Here is a 20,317-nt window from a genome sequence, read left to right as displayed (position 1 = left end):
AAAAAATTTAGATGTAAGAATTATCTAGTTTGCGCATTTGTGTAGGACTCCCGCCTTGTGTATGAGAAATTTATGTTTTTCAACCCAAAATATTATTTTGGCCTCTTGAGTTTTTAATGAATTTTTACTAATGACACAATAATATATATATATATATATATATATATACACGGGTAATTGTTGATACCAAAAATCTTAATATTTTATGCAACTGGAAGATCCGACCAGAAAATGTTGATTTTTTTATATTTAAGACTCTCATGGGCCTAATCAACACTATGAGATTACCTAGATGGGCCGGGCCGGGCCGTCTGGTCAGCCCTCTGGAACGATACATCATCAATGAGATGTTACTTGTCTCGTGAACTCAACCAAAGGTGTACATATCAGCTCAATTCACTCAAAGGTGTACATATTTCATATTTGGTTTGGTTTCTTGATTAAATATGTTGGATCTTCTAGAGATGTTCGTGTTGGTTCCCGTTGGCTGCTGTTTCTGTTTTGTTGGCATAAGGAAGAGAAATCTGGCCGCCGGAGGTCACGTGTGGACATGTATATATTGTATTATATTATTTTACATTTTACAGTCAATATCTAGACCCGCCAGCCACAGCCACAGCCACAGCCGACGTCTGAGTAATTCTAGAGCTTTTCGTGATGCATTGATAGCATCATCAACTGACTCCGTCCAACGCGTCTAGAAGCCTCACCAAATATTCTATTGCTCTTTCGGTCACTTTGATAAGAACATCGCATTACGAAGACACCGCCCTGTCCCTGTTTTGAGTACTCCTTGATAATTATCAACTCCTCAACCCATCCCATCCCTTCTCCCTTTTGTAGACCCAATCGGAGAATCAACGTCGAATGGCCGGAAAACTCAAGCTGCTGGGCCGGAACCCACTTCATTGAATTTAGCTATATATATATATATAAAAATAAATACACGCAACCGACAGCTGTCTATATATATTTAGCTATATATCCCTACATGTACAGTACAGCCAAAGATTAACATTAATTAATTGTGCACAAAATAATGAATGCTAATGGAGCTTCCATGGCAGGCATTGGAGGTCGGAGCAAGGCTTGACCCATGCGCCTGTGCATTCTCCGCCGTCGCAGCACTTGCACTCCATCCCCAGCGTCGCAAACAGATTTGAGATTCCTGTTATCATTAATCGTGAAGACGTCGCGTTAGATATATATTCCACGGCAGAGTCACTATAATCAATCAAACAACATGAATTATTGAGATCGAAATGAATGAATAAAAAAAAAATGCCAAATGCAGCGTTAAAAGGGAGAGGAGGGAAGGAAAGAAGACTTACTCTGCTGTTGTTGTTGTTGTTGTTGATGAGGTAGGGAATTAGGGAGAGGCCGGGCTTCCGCGGCCGTGGGAGAGGTGAGACGGAGGAGAAAAAGCAGGGAGACGAGGAGGAGGAGGAGAGGAAGATGAGGCTTGGGAAGGCGGAGACCCATCCTTGCTATGCTATGGACTGAAGAAATGAAGCAGGAAGCTGGATCATATATATCACAAATAAATAAAGCGACAAAGAAAGAGAGTCCCAATCAATCGCTGGGAACTCATTTTCAATTTTGAATCTAACACAGGAATTAATTAATTGAGAGGATTAAAATAATGTGGATTCTAGATGGGTGCCGCTTTCTCCTTTGGAATAGATAAAAGCCGAATGAAAAGTGGGCTTCTAGAGAACAGGGAGGCATACATTTACGCAATACAACCCCCCTTTTTGCAAGGTTTGTTGTGATAGATAGATATATACCCCATGTCTGTGTTGTACGAAAATATTTCATAGGACTCGTTTTTTCGTTTCTGAAATGTTTTCTATTCCCATTTTGGATCTTATTTATGTTTATTTTTTAAAAAAAATATTTATTTACACGTTTTTATTTTTTATCAAAAATATTTTTCATTTTCATTTCCGTGTAAAATAAGGGAAGGATGGAGGGATGCAAAGGTTTTGGTATGGTTTTATTGGTCCACCAACTGTTCTCATTGACAATAATTGTCCTCGACCTGGCCCGCGTTGAAGGACTTTTATGTCCCTTTGCTAATGTTTTCAAATGTAATGGGTCCCATCCCAAATCCAAGTAAACGTCTCCCCCCCCCCCCCCCCCCTCCAAATTACACCCCGTTGTGTAAGGAATAAGGACGACCAGAGCAGTCTTATGCGTTGTTATTTTTGCTCTGGAAAACCCAAATATGTTATTTTTATAGGCTGGCTAAATTTAATGCAACATCTTTAAAAATATTGATCATTTGCGTAATTTTAAAAAATAATATACACCTTCCTTAATGTTAAATGTTGTGTAATATTTTTTCCTCTATAGTTAATTTGACAATCATAAAATTATTCTCATATTTTTTTTTTCTTTTTTTCTCTCTTATCTTTTTGACTGGGACAAATTGACACCAACCCCTTATCATTGACGCGCTCTCTCTCTCTCACACACACAATAATAGACTTTGAACCCATTATTAAAAACTTGGGATTTTATTAGAAGTCTCATCGAAACTAATATCATTTTTAAGTAAATCCTTATCATAATTTTTTGGTGAAACCCATCGACATTGATAGGGTTATTGTGACCGTAATAGGGTTTTTGCCAATGAAATAAGGGGATAGAAGAGTTTCTTCTACAGTGACGAACAATGAAAATGAAAAAGAATATGGATTCCAATCGAAACCATCATGGAAGATAATCAGATGATGATGATTAATTCCTTTTCGTCTCTCTCTTTTAAATTGAAACCTAGCAATTAGCTCTTATAAGACCTCTCATTCATTTTCTCTTTCATAAAAATTCTAAAACTACCACCAATTGCTATTTGTTTGAGGTGAAAAAGAGAAGCCCTATTCTAATTGAAGAGTCTACATTTGTCCATTATCGAATGAAGGCTAAGAAGAATGTATTTTCATTTTTACACTTTAGATTAGTTTTTGATTAATTTTACATATCTATGATGATATATAGATTTAAATTAAAGAATGAAACTCGACCTTGCAAAGAAAACAGGGGGGAAGGTATGATTTAAAAATATGAATAAATAATATATTAACTCGATCCATTAAAAGTATAGAAGGTGTGTGCTATTTTTTAAAACATAAAATGGTAGATGTATTTTCCATGAAACCTCAATGGCACTTGGTGGAATTTACCCACTTAATTGTGCGACATTTCCATTACAATAAACTCATTATTACTGCTAAAAACTTGTTTTTAATTTTATATATATATTAATGAATTTTATTTGGTGAATTGGTTTAGGAAAATTTTAGGAGATTTGTCTTCAACGACTAAGAATCAACTTTAAATATAATTATTATTAAACACCCTTGCAAGTAATCCCCTCACCCCCACGTCACCAAACATACATATGCTATGTGACGTAGCACTCTCTACCAAGCAAAATAATAACCTTTATCTTATAATATAAATTATAAACTATCTTTTTTTTATGTTATTAGTATATTTGAGTAATTATGAGTTAAGTATAGACTAACACTTTTTTTTTTATTTTTTATAATGAAGTGTGAGTCACACGTCCTTACCCCCAATAATAGACTTACCATTAAGTACAAGGTCCATCTATTTTAATTCGGATTTTTCCATTATTTTATAATTGAGATTAGTTGGTTAATTATTTATATCATTATATTATTTTTACAAAATTTTATATTAAAATAGCATTTTTTTCTCAATGTGTTAATAAAAATTTAAAAATATATGTATTTAAGTATTATAGTGAGCAATCACGGTGCTTGACGTAAACGTTAAGTTAATGAAAGTATAATTGACGTTAAATTTAAGTAAAAAGTCATGTTTTAATAAAAATTTTAAAAAAAATATGTTTAAATATTTGAGCGAACAACCTTAGGTGAGAAGTCGTAATTAGTCAATGACCAATCAGAATTGTGGAAATGAAGAAACATAATCATACACAAAGTCTTCTTGATTGATGATTCATTATTTCCATTTCTGCCAATTTGTCTATTCCATTGACTCCGACGACATTATCTTTTGAAAATAAGAAAAATAAAAGGCGTGAGCGGCAGGATTCGAACCTGCGCGGGCAGAGCCCACATGATTTCTAGTCATGCCCGATAACCACTCCGGCACGCCCACCCTCATGCTGTCTTCATCTCTCTCTGGAATTTCATATTAACATTCTTTTATGTTAAGTTTACCCAAAAAAATTGAAGTGCACCAGCCGGGAATCGAACCCGGGTCTGTACCGTGGCAGGGTACTATTCTACCACTAGACCACTGGTGCGCTGTTGCCTTCTGTTAATGTACTCTAATATATTGTAACTACTACCTTATTTTATAATATAAAATCCATACATTAATATATTTTTTAGGATTTTAGATAGATAATAAATTATAATCAAACCATCAAATACACAGGAAACACAAAATTTTAATATGAAAAACCCAAATGGGAAAACAACCTCAATAAAAAAAAATATATATCATTGTAATGATATTAGCATTACAAAAGTGATATTACTGTAATAATTTTAAGATATTGAGCATCTATTTATAAATTTATTACTCATTTATAAATATATATATATAAAATAATTTAAATAAATCTATATTCTAATCAGAAATGAGCCGTGAATATGATAAATATTGAAAAAGATAAATCTTTTATTGTAGATGTATCTTAATCAAAGTTAAATTTGACGTTCCGATCACAGTTAAATTTGAATTTTGAATCATAATTATAACAATAATATTGTATGATGACTATGTATGATCTGGCGATGGAAATATATAAATTAATAATTACAAAATCTAGTATATTAAATAGCTATAAAGAGCAACTATACCATTAGAATTTAGCAAGGCATTGCTAAATTTTTGCATGACACCTAAATGCAACAGACCCTATAATGCTGTTAGTTTTTAAATTTTAAACAATAAAAGCTAAATAAGTTGTTTGGTGTTAAAAAGATCAATGTGAAGATGAATAATAAGTCAAATAATACACAAATAGTTGAGTTCCATGTGATTGGCTCTAACCCAACTACTTTAAACGACAATTCTATGAAATTTACAACATTAATTGTGATAGTAATTGACTTAGAAGTTAAGACAATGGCTAGTTTACAACAAATTTGTAGCAATTATGTGGCTAACAAACTAAATTGATTCAAACATGCATCATATATTGATTTTTAATTTTAAGGGGAAAGGTATTTTAATGTTTATATTTTATAGTTTATAGATAATAAAATAAAAAATGACCTTATAATCCGGGCCCATAATTTGTTGGATTAATTTAAATTGTCAAGTTATGGGTTAGTTTTAATTGAATTAAGGTAGTTCATTTCACTAACACCGATCTATTTTTATTTGAATCTTCACCAAAATCAAGTGTTTCGAGAATTCTTGTTTGATTAAACTTGTTCTTGGTACATCAAAACCAAGAAAACATGTTGTTTTAGGTAATTTCTTTGATATGTTTGAGCAGGAAAGTGGTCTGGTTCTAAGATCAATAAAAGTGGTGCAATTTCTTTATTTTTTTTTAATTGGTGCTTGCAAGAAATATGCTCAGCTCATTCACCTTCACGCCCCCTTGGTTTGGCGTGGGTTCCACACACACTCGACCTTTTTCTTCGGTTGCTCTCTCATTGTTGACAACTTTTCGATCTTATTTTTTTTTTCTTATTTTTCTATTATTTATTTTTCTTTTCTGCTATGCTTTCCTTATTTTAGGTTGGAAGGATCTCGAAATTATTGTCCCTAGGGCACATAACAAGTGATTGAGCCACAATAAGATGAGATCTGTATTAGTAGACCGTGCATTCAATTCTTTGTTTTGCATAATTAGGCAAAGTCTCCACCTGCGATTTATCTTATCTGTCAAAATTGAGGGCACGAGCAGCAGGGGACCGTATAAGGGCGATAATCTTAAAGATCTCAAAATTGTTAGTTTTAAGCCCTTTTACATAAAAATCTATTAGAAAAATTATGTATACATATTTTCTAATTACTAGAAAATATATTTAAAAACTAACAATATAAAAATTGTATTTTCTAATTACATAAAATATTTATTCTCTTACATAGAAATCTTTATATAAAGATTTGAGTTATGTATAAATCCTTATATATATTTTTAAAAAATTACTCATAAATCCATGTAAAGAGATTTAAATATATATGAAAATAAAAAAATAAAACATAAGAGCATCAAATAATGACAATTGAACACCGGCCAGCAGTGAGGAACCAAGGGATTTTATCTATAGCATTATTCAATAAAGGTTGACCTAAAGGGTTCCGATCTCTCAAGATTAGAGTTGGGAGGATTTAATAAGGGTGAAGGTATACAAATATTTTTATAATTTATCAAAAAAATTGTGTGACACTTTGAATTTTCAAAACATTCCATTAGATATTAAACATTCATTAAACACTGATTAGAGATAAAGACTCAACATGACATGGACGTGTAGTAATTATGAATATCTTTTATACTTTCTCCTTGATGCTTATTTTCCTATATTAGAAAATAGGAACTCGTTGAGTCATTTCGTTCTCGACGTCCAAGACAACCATAATATTGTTAAGCAATTCCATTCCCATTGTCAAGCCATTCCATTTTTGACGTCCAAGATAATCAGAATGTCATTAAGTAGTTTCGTTTCCATCGTTAAGCTACTCCATTCTTAACATCCAAGACAACTAAAATATCATTGAGCTATTCCATTCCTTTCCTATCATCAAGCCACTCCGTTCTTGACATCTAAGACAACCAAAACGTCGTTGAGTCATTCCCTGTTGCTCAAATTGGAACATAGTTCCACATATGACTCATTTATTAGGCTTACCCTAATGCCTTTTGCTCTTCCAACTCTTGAACCTATTGATTTCTTCAACACATGATTCTACCATTACCCTCGTCCAACTCTCTTTCTTCAAAAACTATCATCTCAACTGCCATATTTCTTAGCATCTTTTGCCCCCAAACTCTCACTCATTCTCTATTTCCATGGAGGCAACTTTATGCTTTTCAACACCTCATTCCAACCCTTCCACAACTCATATTTCTCCATCACCACCCAAACTCTCATTCTCGTTTTCTCCATTGTCTACTACTTTACATTCGAGCATTGCCTATTCACCGTCTATTACAACGCTTTCAACTAGCTTTACAACCAAGTCTTCATCCCAAAACTCTCAGATGAACGGCTCCAAAATCACGTTGATTTTTCCAAGTGCTTATTGTTCGTCCTTTTCAATGACTACCACCTCGCGCAATCTTCTTACTACCTTTTTGTATATTTAGTGTTTTTGGTAAAGATTCTATAAAAAGAGAAAAAAAAGAAAAACATGACTTCATAATAGAGAGAGAAATGGGGGAGTGACCTTGTTAAACGTCCTCATTAGTACATGTTTTTACACAGTTTGATGAATAGGTAAAAATGTGTTTAATAATTTAATTTTTTATAATATAGATATTTAGTGAATCGATTTATTTAATCTGAAGGCTCGTGTAGGCTTTTTTTTTTTTTACAAAATGAAAGTAGTTTTAAGAGAATAGAATAGAATAGAATAGAATAGAGCCGCTCATCGTCACTCGCTCCACCTTCGCCATCATCAATGCTCACCTCTGCAAATTAGGGTTCATTAGCCTTCACAGCAATCGGTTCACTTCAAAATTACAAAAGAAAGCGAGGCAGAGAGAAATGTGGATCCTCCAGATGTCCCTCCCAATCCCAACACCCCCGCGAAACCTGTCTTCCTCTAGGGTTTTATCCGGCACGAACCCCATCCCTACGAATCTCTTCCTCACCACTAACCTCTCTGTCCCCTCCCTCCTCCCCGCCAGAACCCCCTGGATCACGGTGACCCCGGTTCGCATGGGCGGCGGCCCTAGAACCTTCCCCGGTGGCGTCTCCAAGTGGCAGTGGAAGCGGATGCAGGCCAAGAAGGCCAAGCAGCTCCTCAAAGCCCGCCTCGCCCGTGAGCGCCAAATCTACGAGATGCGCAAACGCGCCGAGCTCAAAGCCGCGGTTTCCGAGCTCGAGCGGCCATGGGAGGTGGTCGAGAAAGCGCCCAAGCTGTTCTCCGTGAGCGCCGACGAGCAGGTCAAGGTTTTGGCCGACAGGTTTCAGAGGCCCGGCGGCTTCGACATGTGGTCTGAAAAGGACGGACCGGAGCTGTTCTCGCATGTGGATGGAGTCGCTTCTGCCAGGTTTTTCCCCAAAGGGGTTGTTCATAGTATCAAGCCCTACGGGAAAATCGACGACGGTTCCGATGGTACGGGGGAATTGGATTTGCCGACTTCGGTTTCGAAGCCTGAAACTCCTGAACAAAGAAATGGCCACTTGTATTCGGGAAGGTTTGGAGGTGTGTCGAGAGGTGAAGGTCGCTTTGAGACCAAGAATTTTGTAAAATCTTCTGTGGAAAGAAATAGTAAGGATTCTAATGCTAAATTTAGGAAGAAGGGGAAGAGGAGAAGCTCTCGGATTGAGAATTGGAACAATTTGAACGGGGAACAAAGGAGGGAGACTCCGGCGGCTTACAGCGGTGGTAATGGGAGAAGGGGCAGTGGCTTACAGAAATTGGTAGATCTGAATTCTGAAGTGCATGACTTGAGTCTTCAACATGATGGGAGCTACGGTTTTCAAGCAGAGAACTTGGGATGTGACTCGAGTTCTGGGGCTAGAATTGGAAATGCTGTCAAAAACGAGCCATTTTAACTTAGTGTACATTAGTTGGATGGCAAGACTCTTTGATAATTGAGAAAGTTCCGCTACATTGTTATACCCCAAAACTGGTGGACTTTGACTTGAAGCTGGTTGAGCCCCTCGTTCGGTACAAGAAGTAGATTGTAAGTATTAAGGTTTCAAAATGGTCAGGTAATGACCATCATTTTTCTTAAGAAATTGTTTATACTTGTACTTCAACTCTAATATTTATGTGCAATGTAAAATTTTAACTTGAGTCTTGCTTATTTGACTCATGGTATAATAAAGTTGTTGGATAGAAATGTTCCTATTGTCAAACTTATTTCCAGTTTCCTGTTTTCTCATTGGATTAACCAGCTATTACAATATTGCAATTCTGTGTTGCGCATATTTGCCAGATCTATTGTGATTTCTTGCTACGTGAAATCTGTAACTGAATCAGCTTTGGATGATGGAGCAAAATCCTCAGGACATCTTAAAAGAGCAAAAAACTTAGAAAAGAATGCATTCACTTCTGATACATTATCAGCATGAGGTGAAAGATTTATGGTTGATTTTATAAGAGTGGCATATTGAAGCAAAAGTTCCTCTTGGTAATATAAGGAAGTAGGTTTTCCGCAATCTTTTGGGCCAGTCGGGCCTATCTCTGTGTGGCCTATTTTAGTGGTAAAGTTTGAATTGCGTTTAATTGAAAGATTTGAAGAAGTTGGAAATGGACTTATGATGTTCAAGCTATGCCACTATAAGACTTCAACTTGAATTGGTCTTTTTGTCTCCATTAATTTTATGGCTGCCTACTTTTTGGCTCATTCAATAGCTTCTGAAACTCTCATTCATTCAAGAATTTGGTCCATCAGAAATTTTCCTTGTGTCACTGTGATAGGGAGTAGTTCACTGTTTGAAGAGCCATGATCAACTCTCCTTTAAGGGGGCGTTTGGTACGGGAAAAGTTTTTAAATTCTTGGGATTCATGATTCTTGGGAATGCTCTTTGAAATCTTTGATTTCCAGGATTTATGCAATTCTATGTTTGGTTAGATTTAAATATTCTTAGGAATGTTGAGTATTCTTTTCTGAGAATTTTACATTTCTATGTTTGATTTAAATATAACATTCTTGGGAATTCATGTTCTTTTTCCAAAATTATCCTTATTTAATTTTTTATATAAAAATGATAAATTTTTTCTACTATATAAAATATTGGGACCCACAATATCTTTAGAAAGTAAAAAAGATATTATTTTTTTATACATTATGTATATATATATGCATGTGTATATATAATATATATACATAATATATATGTTTGTATGAATATGTATTTTAATATATATAATATTTTATAATAAATAATATAAATATATTATAATATATTTTTTATATTTAATATATAATATATAAATATATATACATATATGTATATATAATATATTTAATATAAACATATTACATATATATAATATATATAATATGTTTGTATGGGGTTATAAAAGGGTAAGGGGTGTTTTAGTCTTTTTATTTATTAAAAACATTCCCAAGTTCATGGGAAACTTGGATTCCCAACCTCCCCCATGGAAATCTTTTTGTGAGAAAGTTACTTAAAAATCATTTCCGGGAATCCTATTTCCCATGATTCTTTTTATAAAAAAATTGTATCAAACATGAGAATATTGATTCCCAACCTAACATTCCTAAGAATCTTAAAATTTCTCCTGTACCAAACGCCCCCTAAGGGTAATGAATCATGATAGAGAGCAGGGAGAAAACAAAGAAGGGAGAAGGCAGGTATAGAGAGAAGAAGAAATTTTTAATTTTTTCATTGAATCTTTTGAATACAATGAAAATGTTTTTGTACCCTTCCAGTTAGTCTAGTCTCTCTCATCTTTTTCTCGATTGGCACTATTCCTACCTTATTACAAATAACCTCATTTCTAATTTTATCTTTTTTTGTATGGCCGCACATCCATCTTAGCATCCTCATCTCCGCTACGCTCGTTTTTTGCTCATATTGTTATTTGACTGCCCAACATTCTGAACCATACAACAAAACTGGTCTTATAGCTGTCCTATAGAATTTTTCTTTTAGTTTTAATGGGATTTTACCATCACATAACACCCCCGATGCATTTCTCCATTTTAGCCAACCTGCCTTAATTCTATGCATGACATCCTCGTGAATTTCTCCATCTTTTTGAATCACTGATCTCAAATAGCGAAAATGGTTTTTTTTTGTATGATTTGGTCTTCCAATTTTATTATAACATTCTCCACTCTTGCATTCTTACTAAATTTATATTCCATATATTATGTTTTCCTTCTACTTAATTTAAATCCCTTAGATTCTAAATTGTTTCTTCACAACTCAAGCTTAGTGTTCATTCCCTCTTTTGTTTCATCGACCAACACTATGTCATCTGCAAATAGCATGCACCATGACACCTCTGTTTGAATGTGTTTAGTGAGTTCATCCATTATTAAAGCAAATAAGTATGGACTTAGTGCATAACCTTGATGCAGTCCCATTGTAATTTTAAACAGTTCAGTATCCCTTTCGCATGTTCTGACTAGAGATGGGAAATGGGCCGAGAGGCCCATGGGCTGGCTCGGCCGGCTTGTCTCATAGCTCAGCTCGGCCTGGCCCGTTACTGTAGCAAACAGGTCGGGTTGGCCTGCCTAGCAAAATGAGGGCCGTGCCGGGCCAGCAATATGTGGCCCACGACCCGGCCCACCAAAATGGCTCGTGGGCCGGCCCACCAACTGGCCCGCTAAAATGGCCCGGCCCGGCCCACCAAAAAATTAAAAAAAATTAAAAAAATGTCTGTAATTAATAATTATAAACATAATAATTAAAAATTATGTTTGTAAAATTTACTGTAATTTTACAAACATTAAATTATAAAGTTATGTTTACATTTTACATTAAATTATAAAATTATGTTTATATTTTACATTAAATTTTACAATAAACATAAAATTAGAACATTATGTCTGTAAAGTGTAAACAATGTTTACAAACATAATGTTTACTGTAAACAATACAAAATTATGTAATAGAAACATATAAATTATAAACATATTTTAAAAAATATTTGTTGCATTTGAGAAAAAAATAAAAAAATTAAATATAAATGACCCACGGGTCGGCCTAGATAGCATGGCCCACGGGCCGACCCAGCTCAGCAGGCCCACGGGCCGGCCCAACAAGCCCCAGCCCGGCCCGCCTTGGCCTGTTGAAGTTTGCCTTGAGTTTTGTCTTAGAAGATAGCAGAACCGGAAGGAGTATAAAAGAGTAGTTTTGGCTGAAGAAATTAGGCAACTTGGGGTTAAGTGTAATTAGTACATTTTGTTGGGATTAATATGTAATTTTCCTAAGTTAGTTAGTTGCCTAAGTGTGTCTGCCTCCTCTATAAATAAGAGGGCAAGGCAGCAGTCTAATAACTTCTCTCTCTTGTCAAGTTCTCTGTTTTCTATTGTGAGTATTCTTTGTTCTAAAGAAAGTAAGGCATGTGTATTGTGTTCTTGAGTTTTCTTGGAGTGAACAAGGGTTGTACTTGAGCAATAGGGTTGAGAGAGGGTTTGGGTTTTGTATTGATCAGTTTCATCCTAATAAAAGGCTGCTCTTGGTGGGTGTTTGAAGGCTGGATGTAGGATTCCCAAAGGCATTTCGAACCAGGATAAATCTGCGCCTAATGCTGTTTGGTTTGATCTTTTAAATTCAGTTATTTTCTTTTCTGTTGTTCAGTTTTATGTTCTTACATTTACATTGCATCCGAGAGTGTTTAAGAGGGTTTATGTGAGGGTTTTCTCGCCTAAGGGTGTAATCTAAGAGTCCTAAGGTTAACATGGCCCATTTATTAAAGGCCATAGGGCCGTGCCGGGCCCTAGTTTCCATTGCCTTGGCTCGGCCTGGCCCTGCCCACCTCTCTCGCGGGCCAAATTCGGCCTGGTCCACCAAATGGGTGGGCCAAGCAGGAGGTGGGCCGGGTCGGCCCGGCCCGCCCATTTCCCATCTCTAGTTCTGACCCTTGTCTTTGCACCGTGATACATGTCCTTAAGGGCTTGTATATAGGCTATTCAGACTCATTTCTTCTTTAAAACTCTCCATAATACTTCTTCTCTAGGGACCCTATCATAGGCTTTTTCTAGATCTATAAACACCATATACAAGTTTTTCTGATGGTCCCGATACCTTTCCATTAGGCACCTTAGTAGATATATAGCTTTCATTGTTGACCTATCAGGCATGAAACCAAACTGATTTTCCAAGACGTCTGTTTCTTTTCTGAGCTTCTGCTTTATTATTATCTCCCAGAGTTTTATGGTATGGCTCATTAACTTAATTCTTCTGTAATTTTCACAGTTTTGAACATCTCATTTGTTCTTGTATATAGGAAATAAAGTACTATTCCTCAACGCATCTAGCATCTTTTTTGATTTAAGGATTGCGTTAAATAATTTCGTTAGTCAAGAGATGCCCTCTTCTCCCATGCATTTCCATGCTTCTATTGGTATATTATCCGGTCTCACCGTCTTATGATTTTTCATCTTTTTTAATGCTTTCCTTATTTCTTCTGAACTTATGCGTTGATAAAATGTATAGCTCACGTTCCCTTCGGAGTTACTAAGATGTCCCAACCTAACTCTTGTGTCCCCACCATCATTGAATAATTTTGTGAAATACTCCTTCCATTTCTCCTTAATCGCTCCCTCATTCACTAATACATTTTGGTTTTCATTTTTTATGCATTTCACTTGGTTTAGATCCCTTTGTTTTTCTTTCTCTTGTTTTAGTTAATTTATATATATTCCTTTTTCTATCTTTTGTATCAAGTCGTTTATATAGATTCTTATATGCTTTTGACCTTACTTCATTAACAGCTCTTTTTGTTGTTTTTTTCGCTTATTTATAATTTTTTAGGTTTTCTTCATTGCTGCACTGATATACAGCCTTATAGCAAGTTTTCTTATTTCTAATTTTCAATTGTATCTCTTCATTCCACCACCAAGACTCCTTAAGGTTTGAGGTTCTACCATTTGTCTCTCCAATGACTATCTTTGCCGTGCTTCTCAGGGCAATAGCCATTTCCCTTCACATTTGGTTTGTTTGTCCTTACTTTTTAATTTTTTTTTGAAGATTAATTGTTTCTCCCATTTTAAATCCCACCACCTAATTATTGGATTTTGTTTTATGTGATTTTTTCTCTTCCAATTTCTTACTTGAACGTTAAGTACCAAAAGTCTATGTTGAGTAGTCAAATACTGCCCCGGTATCACCTTACAATCCTTACAATATAATCGATCCTTTTGTCTCATGAGGAAGTAATCTATTTAGGTGCTTGATGTGATATTTTTATATGTGATTAAGTGTTCGTCTCGTTTTTTGAACCTAATATTGGTTATGATGAGCCCATATGCCATAGCAAAATCTAGAATAGACTTACCCTCATCATCAGCTTACCATCTATAAATTGATGGACAAACCAAGTGGGTAAATCAGTGTTTAAAAACGTACCTAAGGTGCTTGTGCTTTGCAAAGCCAAGGAGTTGGAGTAGGTGGATGGCTTTGGCATAATGGTGGTACGACACCAACTACCATACAACCCACAAGAGGACTCCGTTTGAAGCATTTTTTGGGTATCCACCCCTATAATTCTTGCTATCATGCATTACACTCCTACAGAGACCACATTAGATCAGTACTTGTAGACAAGGCAAGAGGCCCTGCAAGTGATAAGGAGGGAACTTACTATGGCACAATAGAGGATGAAGCAGATGGCTGATGGACACCGCTCAGACAGGACTTTTGAAGTAGGGAAGGAGGTCTATTTGAAGGTAAAAAGGTTTCAACAACACCTTTTTAGTAAGGGTCCTACATCTAAAACCAGCCCTAAGTACTATGGGTCCTTCAAGATCTTTGCTAAGATAGGGCTAGTGGCCTATCAGTTACAACTTCCTGATGGAGTGGGGCTACATCCAATGTTCCATGTATCCCTCTTGAAGAAGGTAGTGGGAACAAGTGAAGGAGTAAGCAGGGAGATCCCTGAACTGGTTGAAGATAGGGTTGTGGAAGTGGAACCCCAAGCAGTGCTGGACAAGAGGGTGGTCTATCAGGATTCCCTTCCCCTCACATAGGTAGGATTCCCTTCCCCTCACATAGGTCTTGCAGTAGACACACTTGCATCCTGACAACACCACTTGGGAGTACCTACTATATCTTCTCCAACAATATCCCAAGTTGGCTAGGCTTCTCTGATTTCTTGGGGACAAGACATAATTCAAGGGGAGGGGAGTTGTCACAGCCTGAGGGTGTTACTGTAATTGGATGTATAAGATTTGGAAGGGGGGGGGGGGGGGGGGTACATGATTGTAATTAGAGGTTGTGATGTAGGTGATTAGAGCCAAGTGCACATGGTCACTTGGGATCCTAGCACCCGAGAGTTGTTATATGAATTCTCTAGAAGCTATAACTAAATCTCCTATAAATAAGAAGTGCACACGAGGATGGGGATCATGTGAGGATTGTTCACTGATCTTTTCCCTCCTATTCTTTTCTCTCTCTCTTTCTCTCTAATTCTCGAGTTCCTTCTCTCCTGCCAATTTCATCTCTTCATCAATTACGGAAGAGACCTCTCATCATATCTCAGATTTGACACCAACCAAATGTGTCAGGCCAGCTCACTGCCACCAATCAATTTTCTCAACTTCTATGGCAGATCAGTTGTTAATCCCTTTCCTTTCTGCTGTTTGAACTTTGATCCCCCAGGTAAAATGTTTGCTATAAGCCAATCCCCAGAATAGTTGACTGTTACATAACAATAAAGTTGACTGTTCTTGAACAGCTGCACTCAAGCTCAGCCTAAGCTCTTTGCTAGTCAAAGAATTTCCTGGGAATTCTCTTGCTTCTGAACCTGTACCTGTTGTATCAACCTCGTTCCCCTAAACTTGAATGTCTTCAGCCATATGTCTTCAACCTTGTTCCTGAATGTCTATCACACCGATAACTTCCAAAGCATGATCTTGCAAGCAACTGGTAATGACATTAAGAATAGCGGCAAAAGTTCCCTCCAGAATATAATTGGTCAAAATCTGTTTGAGAACTGTTTACAAGAGCAACAAGGTTCTTTTGGAGTCAAAAGTATTGGTTTGTCTAAATTTTAGTTACTTGATTTTGCGATCTTTCTGGTAGATGGAGAAAATCTTTGATTGCTGAAGAAAATCTGATTTAAATTAAATAAACTTGACAGGTATTTGTCTATTGTATTCAAATTTATACTTGGCTATACAGAATATGTACATATCAATATTCCGTAATCTTGGGAGTTGTGAGTAATTGATGACAGAAATATGGATATGTATAAATTAGAAGGAGATTCTCAATTCACTATTTCTAAAAGCATATTTAGGGTTTTGGAGTAGTCATGATGTGGTGGTGGCTTATACTGAAGGAAGAACATATATTTCAAACTAATAACTAGGATGAGAAGTACTTAGTGAAAGGAAAAAAACTAGAAGGGCCTGGGGTTGGAATCTCTTAAAAAAGCAATATATTGTTTTGCATTTTTCTGATGAATGCTTTATCCTAGAAGTTCTAATGTGGTCTCTTTACTTTCTCATGTTTTCATCAGCTAGAAGGATGTGGAAAGAAGGAAGCTATTGCAGGAAGACTGGAAGCATTTTGAATTTTTGGACCAAAGAGAGGCCTAGTTGGAGATTAGGAATTAGAGATGCTTTTTGTACTCAAGATGTTATTGTGAGAATAGAGCAGATATGAATTTGGTGGTTGCTGGAGTCCCGGTTGGAGATGGAGATGTGGGCTTTGTCTATGTCCCCTAAGTGAGGATGCAAAGTTGGAGAGAAGTGGCTTTCAATCTAAAGCCAGTTCCTACCAGGATGCAGCAAACATATATCCTTTTACAGAGTTAAAACTAAAGATCCTTGATGGAGGAAAGGAGGAACCTATATAGTGTATCCAGAGTTTTGTGCAGGAGAGGCCTTTCTAAGCCATGTCTTAGCAGTCTTTTTAGAGGGGTTGAAGGTATCTTTCCAAAATGCAATTTATGAAAAGGATCTGAACTTTGTGTTGCTAAATGCTAGAAAGGCAGTTCTACAGGTTTGGAGATTAAGGACTGTCATGGAACTTTCTACCTACTCATTTGTCTCATTGAGGAGGTGAATAAGGTGAAAGCTCAAGAATACTAGTTTTAGAATCATTCTTTGATGCTTTAATGGTGCTCAGCTTTAGCAGGCTCAGCCCAATTAAGATTGATGCAGGCAGTGTAAGGGTTATGGTGCCTGTTTTCCCTATTTTTTTGCGGAGTTTGGAAAATTCAGAACCATTTGAAATAGATGTAGTGGCATATTAGGGGCAATGAGAAGACAAAGTATGGCACACCTCAGGTGGACTAGACTGATTAGGGTAAAAGGACATGAACTCCATTTTGGCACTGATTTGGGTGGAGGTTGGAGATTTGAGCTTCATGTCACTGATTTAGTTTGAGCTGGGGGCTAGATGGAGGGACTCCGTAAGCCATGAGAGGATGTAGAAGTCACTAGCCAAAGAAATAGGATATGGGTGGTTATCTTTTATGTGTTGTCATGACCCCAAGGGCATATTAGTCATAGTATATTACATGTATTAGTTAGGTGTTGTACTTTACTGCTTTACCTGTTTGTACCTTTCAGTTGTTTTAATAACTGAAAGCCTAGACATTCTATATATAGGCTATAGTAGGTAGAGAATTGGATTGTGGAATGATAATCTGAATTTCTGTCTTCTCTCTCTACATTTCTCTCTTGATCTCCTCTTTTCTTCCTCACTTCTCTTTGTTCTCTCCCCCTTTTTGTTTTGTTTCCCCCTCTATTCTGTTCTCTCTCCCTCGGATTCTTCTTATTTCCTTTCTAAACCCTAGGTGCATGACATTTGAAAATCAAAGCCGGAGGTCTTCGGTTGTTGAATTGAGTTGAGGTGAGTAAGGAAGGCATGGATTGGAAGTAGGTCTGGTGTGATTGTTGATCCATAGCGATTGCGATCAGATCTGGAGTGATAGTTGATCCATAGCAATTGTGATCATTGGTGATCAGCTGCAGCGATCAAAGACAGTAATTCACTGTAGATCTGAGACCATAATTCAGGGGTAGATGACTTGAGGAATGACAGAAGGTACCAGGATGAAGCAGCTTGAAGCAAGGATGGAGGCGATGGAATTGGGACTGCTGCAAACTCAGGAGGCAGTGAATTGCCATACGCGAAAGTGTGCAGAGAGATCTCACTGCAACTCAAGAGAGTGTGCAGAGAGAATTGGAGAAAAACAGAGAAACATTGGATCAATTTGGCTAGAGAATAAACAGCATGTTCAACATGCTGTCGACAATGTTGCCTTGATTTTGTTTATCATCGGGTTCTCCACCAAGATCCATTTCTGATCCAATTCTGCTTGGTGATGGCATTCTCCCTAGAGTTTCAGGAGTGCAGGAGGCTGAAGAGTTTCTGACCCTGGAACTAGCAATCCAAGTAAGAGGTTCTTCTCAAACATCTAATTACACTCTCATGCCAAGATTGGAGATACTGGTTTTTGAAGGATTGAAACTGAGATGGTGGATCTGCGGGTGTGAGAGGTTTTTTCAGTATTATAATATAACAGAAGGGCAGAAGATCAACCTGGCAGAAACCTATCTTAATGATATGGCTAACTCTTGGTACCAAGGTTGGATCAAGATGAGGAGATTTGAGGTTAATTGGACTGACTTTGCGGAGGATCTATATGATTGTTTTAGAGAATCAATGACCGATGTGATTGAAGAATTTAACAAGTTAAAAGCAGGACAGATCAGTGATGGAATATCAAATTAGGTTTGCAGAATATATTAGGAGATAGTAAGTTGTTTAAATTATGTTTTAGTTGTAGATAATTGTTGAATATTTATATTTTATGTCTATTTTATCTCCTAATCTTTAGGAGATAGTTGTTCCTAGATTACTCAAAATCCTTTCCTACTTTATAAGAAAGAGATTAAGTTGTAAACTTGTATATATTTTCAAAGCCCTCTCAATATCAATCTAAGCAAGCATTCTCGATTTCCTAAGGCTTGTTTCAATTTCATTAAAATACATCTCAGATTAACCCTGGTTCAACCTAAGTTTGATGAATGTCTCCCCTTTTCAATTCAATGCCCCAGTCCAGTTTTCTGAATATTGGTTGAGACCAGTTCTTATTGCATTTGATTTATATTAATATGGTTCTTGATGTATGTAATGCTAGATCTAGGCAAACTAATTCTATTCTTCTTTTTTTTAATCTTTGTGATGTAAGAGTCCGTGTGGCCATCTGAATTCTGCTAAGATGTCCACTGTGATCTAATGGATGAGTGGATGTATACCTAGAGAATTCATGCATGTTGTTTATAGTGTACTGACTCCCTTAGCCCATTGCCATTTGATCTTGGGCCAGCTCCCACTAGCCTAAGGTCACTCAACCTTTTGATCTTTCCCTTGAGCCCATGGTCCTTTGACAATGGGCCCAACTCAAAATGTTTGATCAAGGCTCCTTGAACTTGGAATCCTTGAGGAGAGACTTCCAATCTGTTATGTGTTTCCTCCCACAAGGCTACTTGAAGTATTGTGGCATGGTATGATAGCCAAAGCTGAATATCTGCTGTGAGTACCATCCTTCTACATAAGGGGCTTTGGCTCACGACTTGTTCGAGGGAGAGAAACTCAGGCGGCATCTGAGTGATTGTCCCACATGAGTGGACCACCCCTAGGCTGTCATCCAACATTCTAGAAGCATTATAAATGCACATAGAAATGGTATTCTAATGTGATTCTAATTTTTATGTGAGAGCATAACAACCCTCTTCTCTTCTTACTGGAAGGTTGTTAAAACTTCCCCCATTACCTATTAATAAGATAAAAAACCAGGAGGTCAAGCAACATTCAACTTATTACTACTCTGCCCAATTTTCTCCCAGTCACTTCTTCTAGACTATTTCAGTATCTATCCACACCTTCACCTCCATGTCACATACTTTGGCTACTAGGCCTTTATTTTGTAAAGGGTATTAGCATAGTTGGAGGAATGTTCTAATAATGCAAGTTGTACTAGTGTATTAGAGATTGGTAATTGTTTTTGGCACCAATCTGTAGCTGAGGGTAGTATAAGAGGAATTGACCCAACCATTTCAAACCACGAGAATAATATAGAAGCAATTCAAATTCCCTTCTCAATTTTCTCTCTCTCCTCTTGAATTTTGACCCTCAATTCTCTATTTCATAACCTGCCCTCTCATTTTCCCCACCTAATTTCTTCTCAAATAGTTGAGAATTCTCCTGTCAGATCTAGGATATGACATTCTAGTATCAGAGTAAGGTCCTGTCTGGCAATCTTCAGAGCAATCAGACACCATGGCTGATGGTACCCGAATGAAACAAATGGAGACATGTTGACAACAAGTGTTAGCATCGGTGGCGGAAATATAGAATCGAGTGGGATCCGTAGAGGAGAAGATTGAATCAGTGGTAGATCGGAAGTTGGAGGTAGTTGCAGAGAGATTATGTGGAGATATGCGCAATCACATATGGGAGGAGAT

The 20,317-nt window shown here is 36.7% G+C and overlaps 1 protein-coding gene, 1 long non-coding RNA gene and 2 other non-coding genes across 4 annotated transcripts; 1 reads left to right on the top strand and 3 right to left on the bottom strand.

Moving 5' to 3' along the window:
* Positions 1-868: 868 nt before the first annotated feature.
* On the bottom strand, positions 869-1,731 carry LOC127788867 (uncharacterized). The gene is made up of 2 exons (XR_008020461.1): positions 1,332-1,731; positions 869-1,168 (listed from the first exon to the last, which is right to left on the bottom strand). It is a non-coding gene; the product is annotated as an uncharacterized LOC127788867 (long non-coding RNA).
* A 2,339-nt stretch (positions 1,732-4,070) lies between these two features.
* On the bottom strand, positions 4,071-4,152 carry TRNAS-AGA (transfer RNA serine (anticodon AGA)). The gene has a single exon. It is a non-coding gene; the product is annotated as a tRNA-Ser (tRNA).
* A 77-nt stretch (positions 4,153-4,229) lies between these two features.
* On the bottom strand, positions 4,230-4,300 carry TRNAG-GCC (transfer RNA glycine (anticodon GCC)). The gene has a single exon. It is a non-coding gene; the product is annotated as a tRNA-Gly (tRNA).
* Positions 4,301-7,591: 3,291 nt separating this feature from the next.
* On the top strand, positions 7,592-9,071 carry LOC127787894 (uncharacterized). Its single transcript, XM_052315960.1, has one exon. The coding sequence runs from the start codon at positions 7,728-7,730 to the stop codon at positions 8,742-8,744; it is 1,017 nt and encodes a 338-aa protein (XP_052171920.1). The 5' UTR covers positions 7,592-7,727; the 3' UTR covers positions 8,745-9,071.
* Positions 9,072-20,317: the final 11,246 nt, after the last annotated feature.

This window comes from Diospyros lotus, chromosome 13 (assembly GCF_014633365.1).
Source record: "Diospyros lotus cultivar Yz01 chromosome 13, ASM1463336v1, whole genome shotgun sequence".
NCBI classification, from domain to species: domain Eukaryota; kingdom Viridiplantae; phylum Streptophyta; class Magnoliopsida; order Ericales; family Ebenaceae; genus Diospyros; species Diospyros lotus.
The sequence above is the reverse complement of the archived record's forward strand: the minus strand, read 5'-3'. Positions and strand labels throughout refer to the sequence as shown.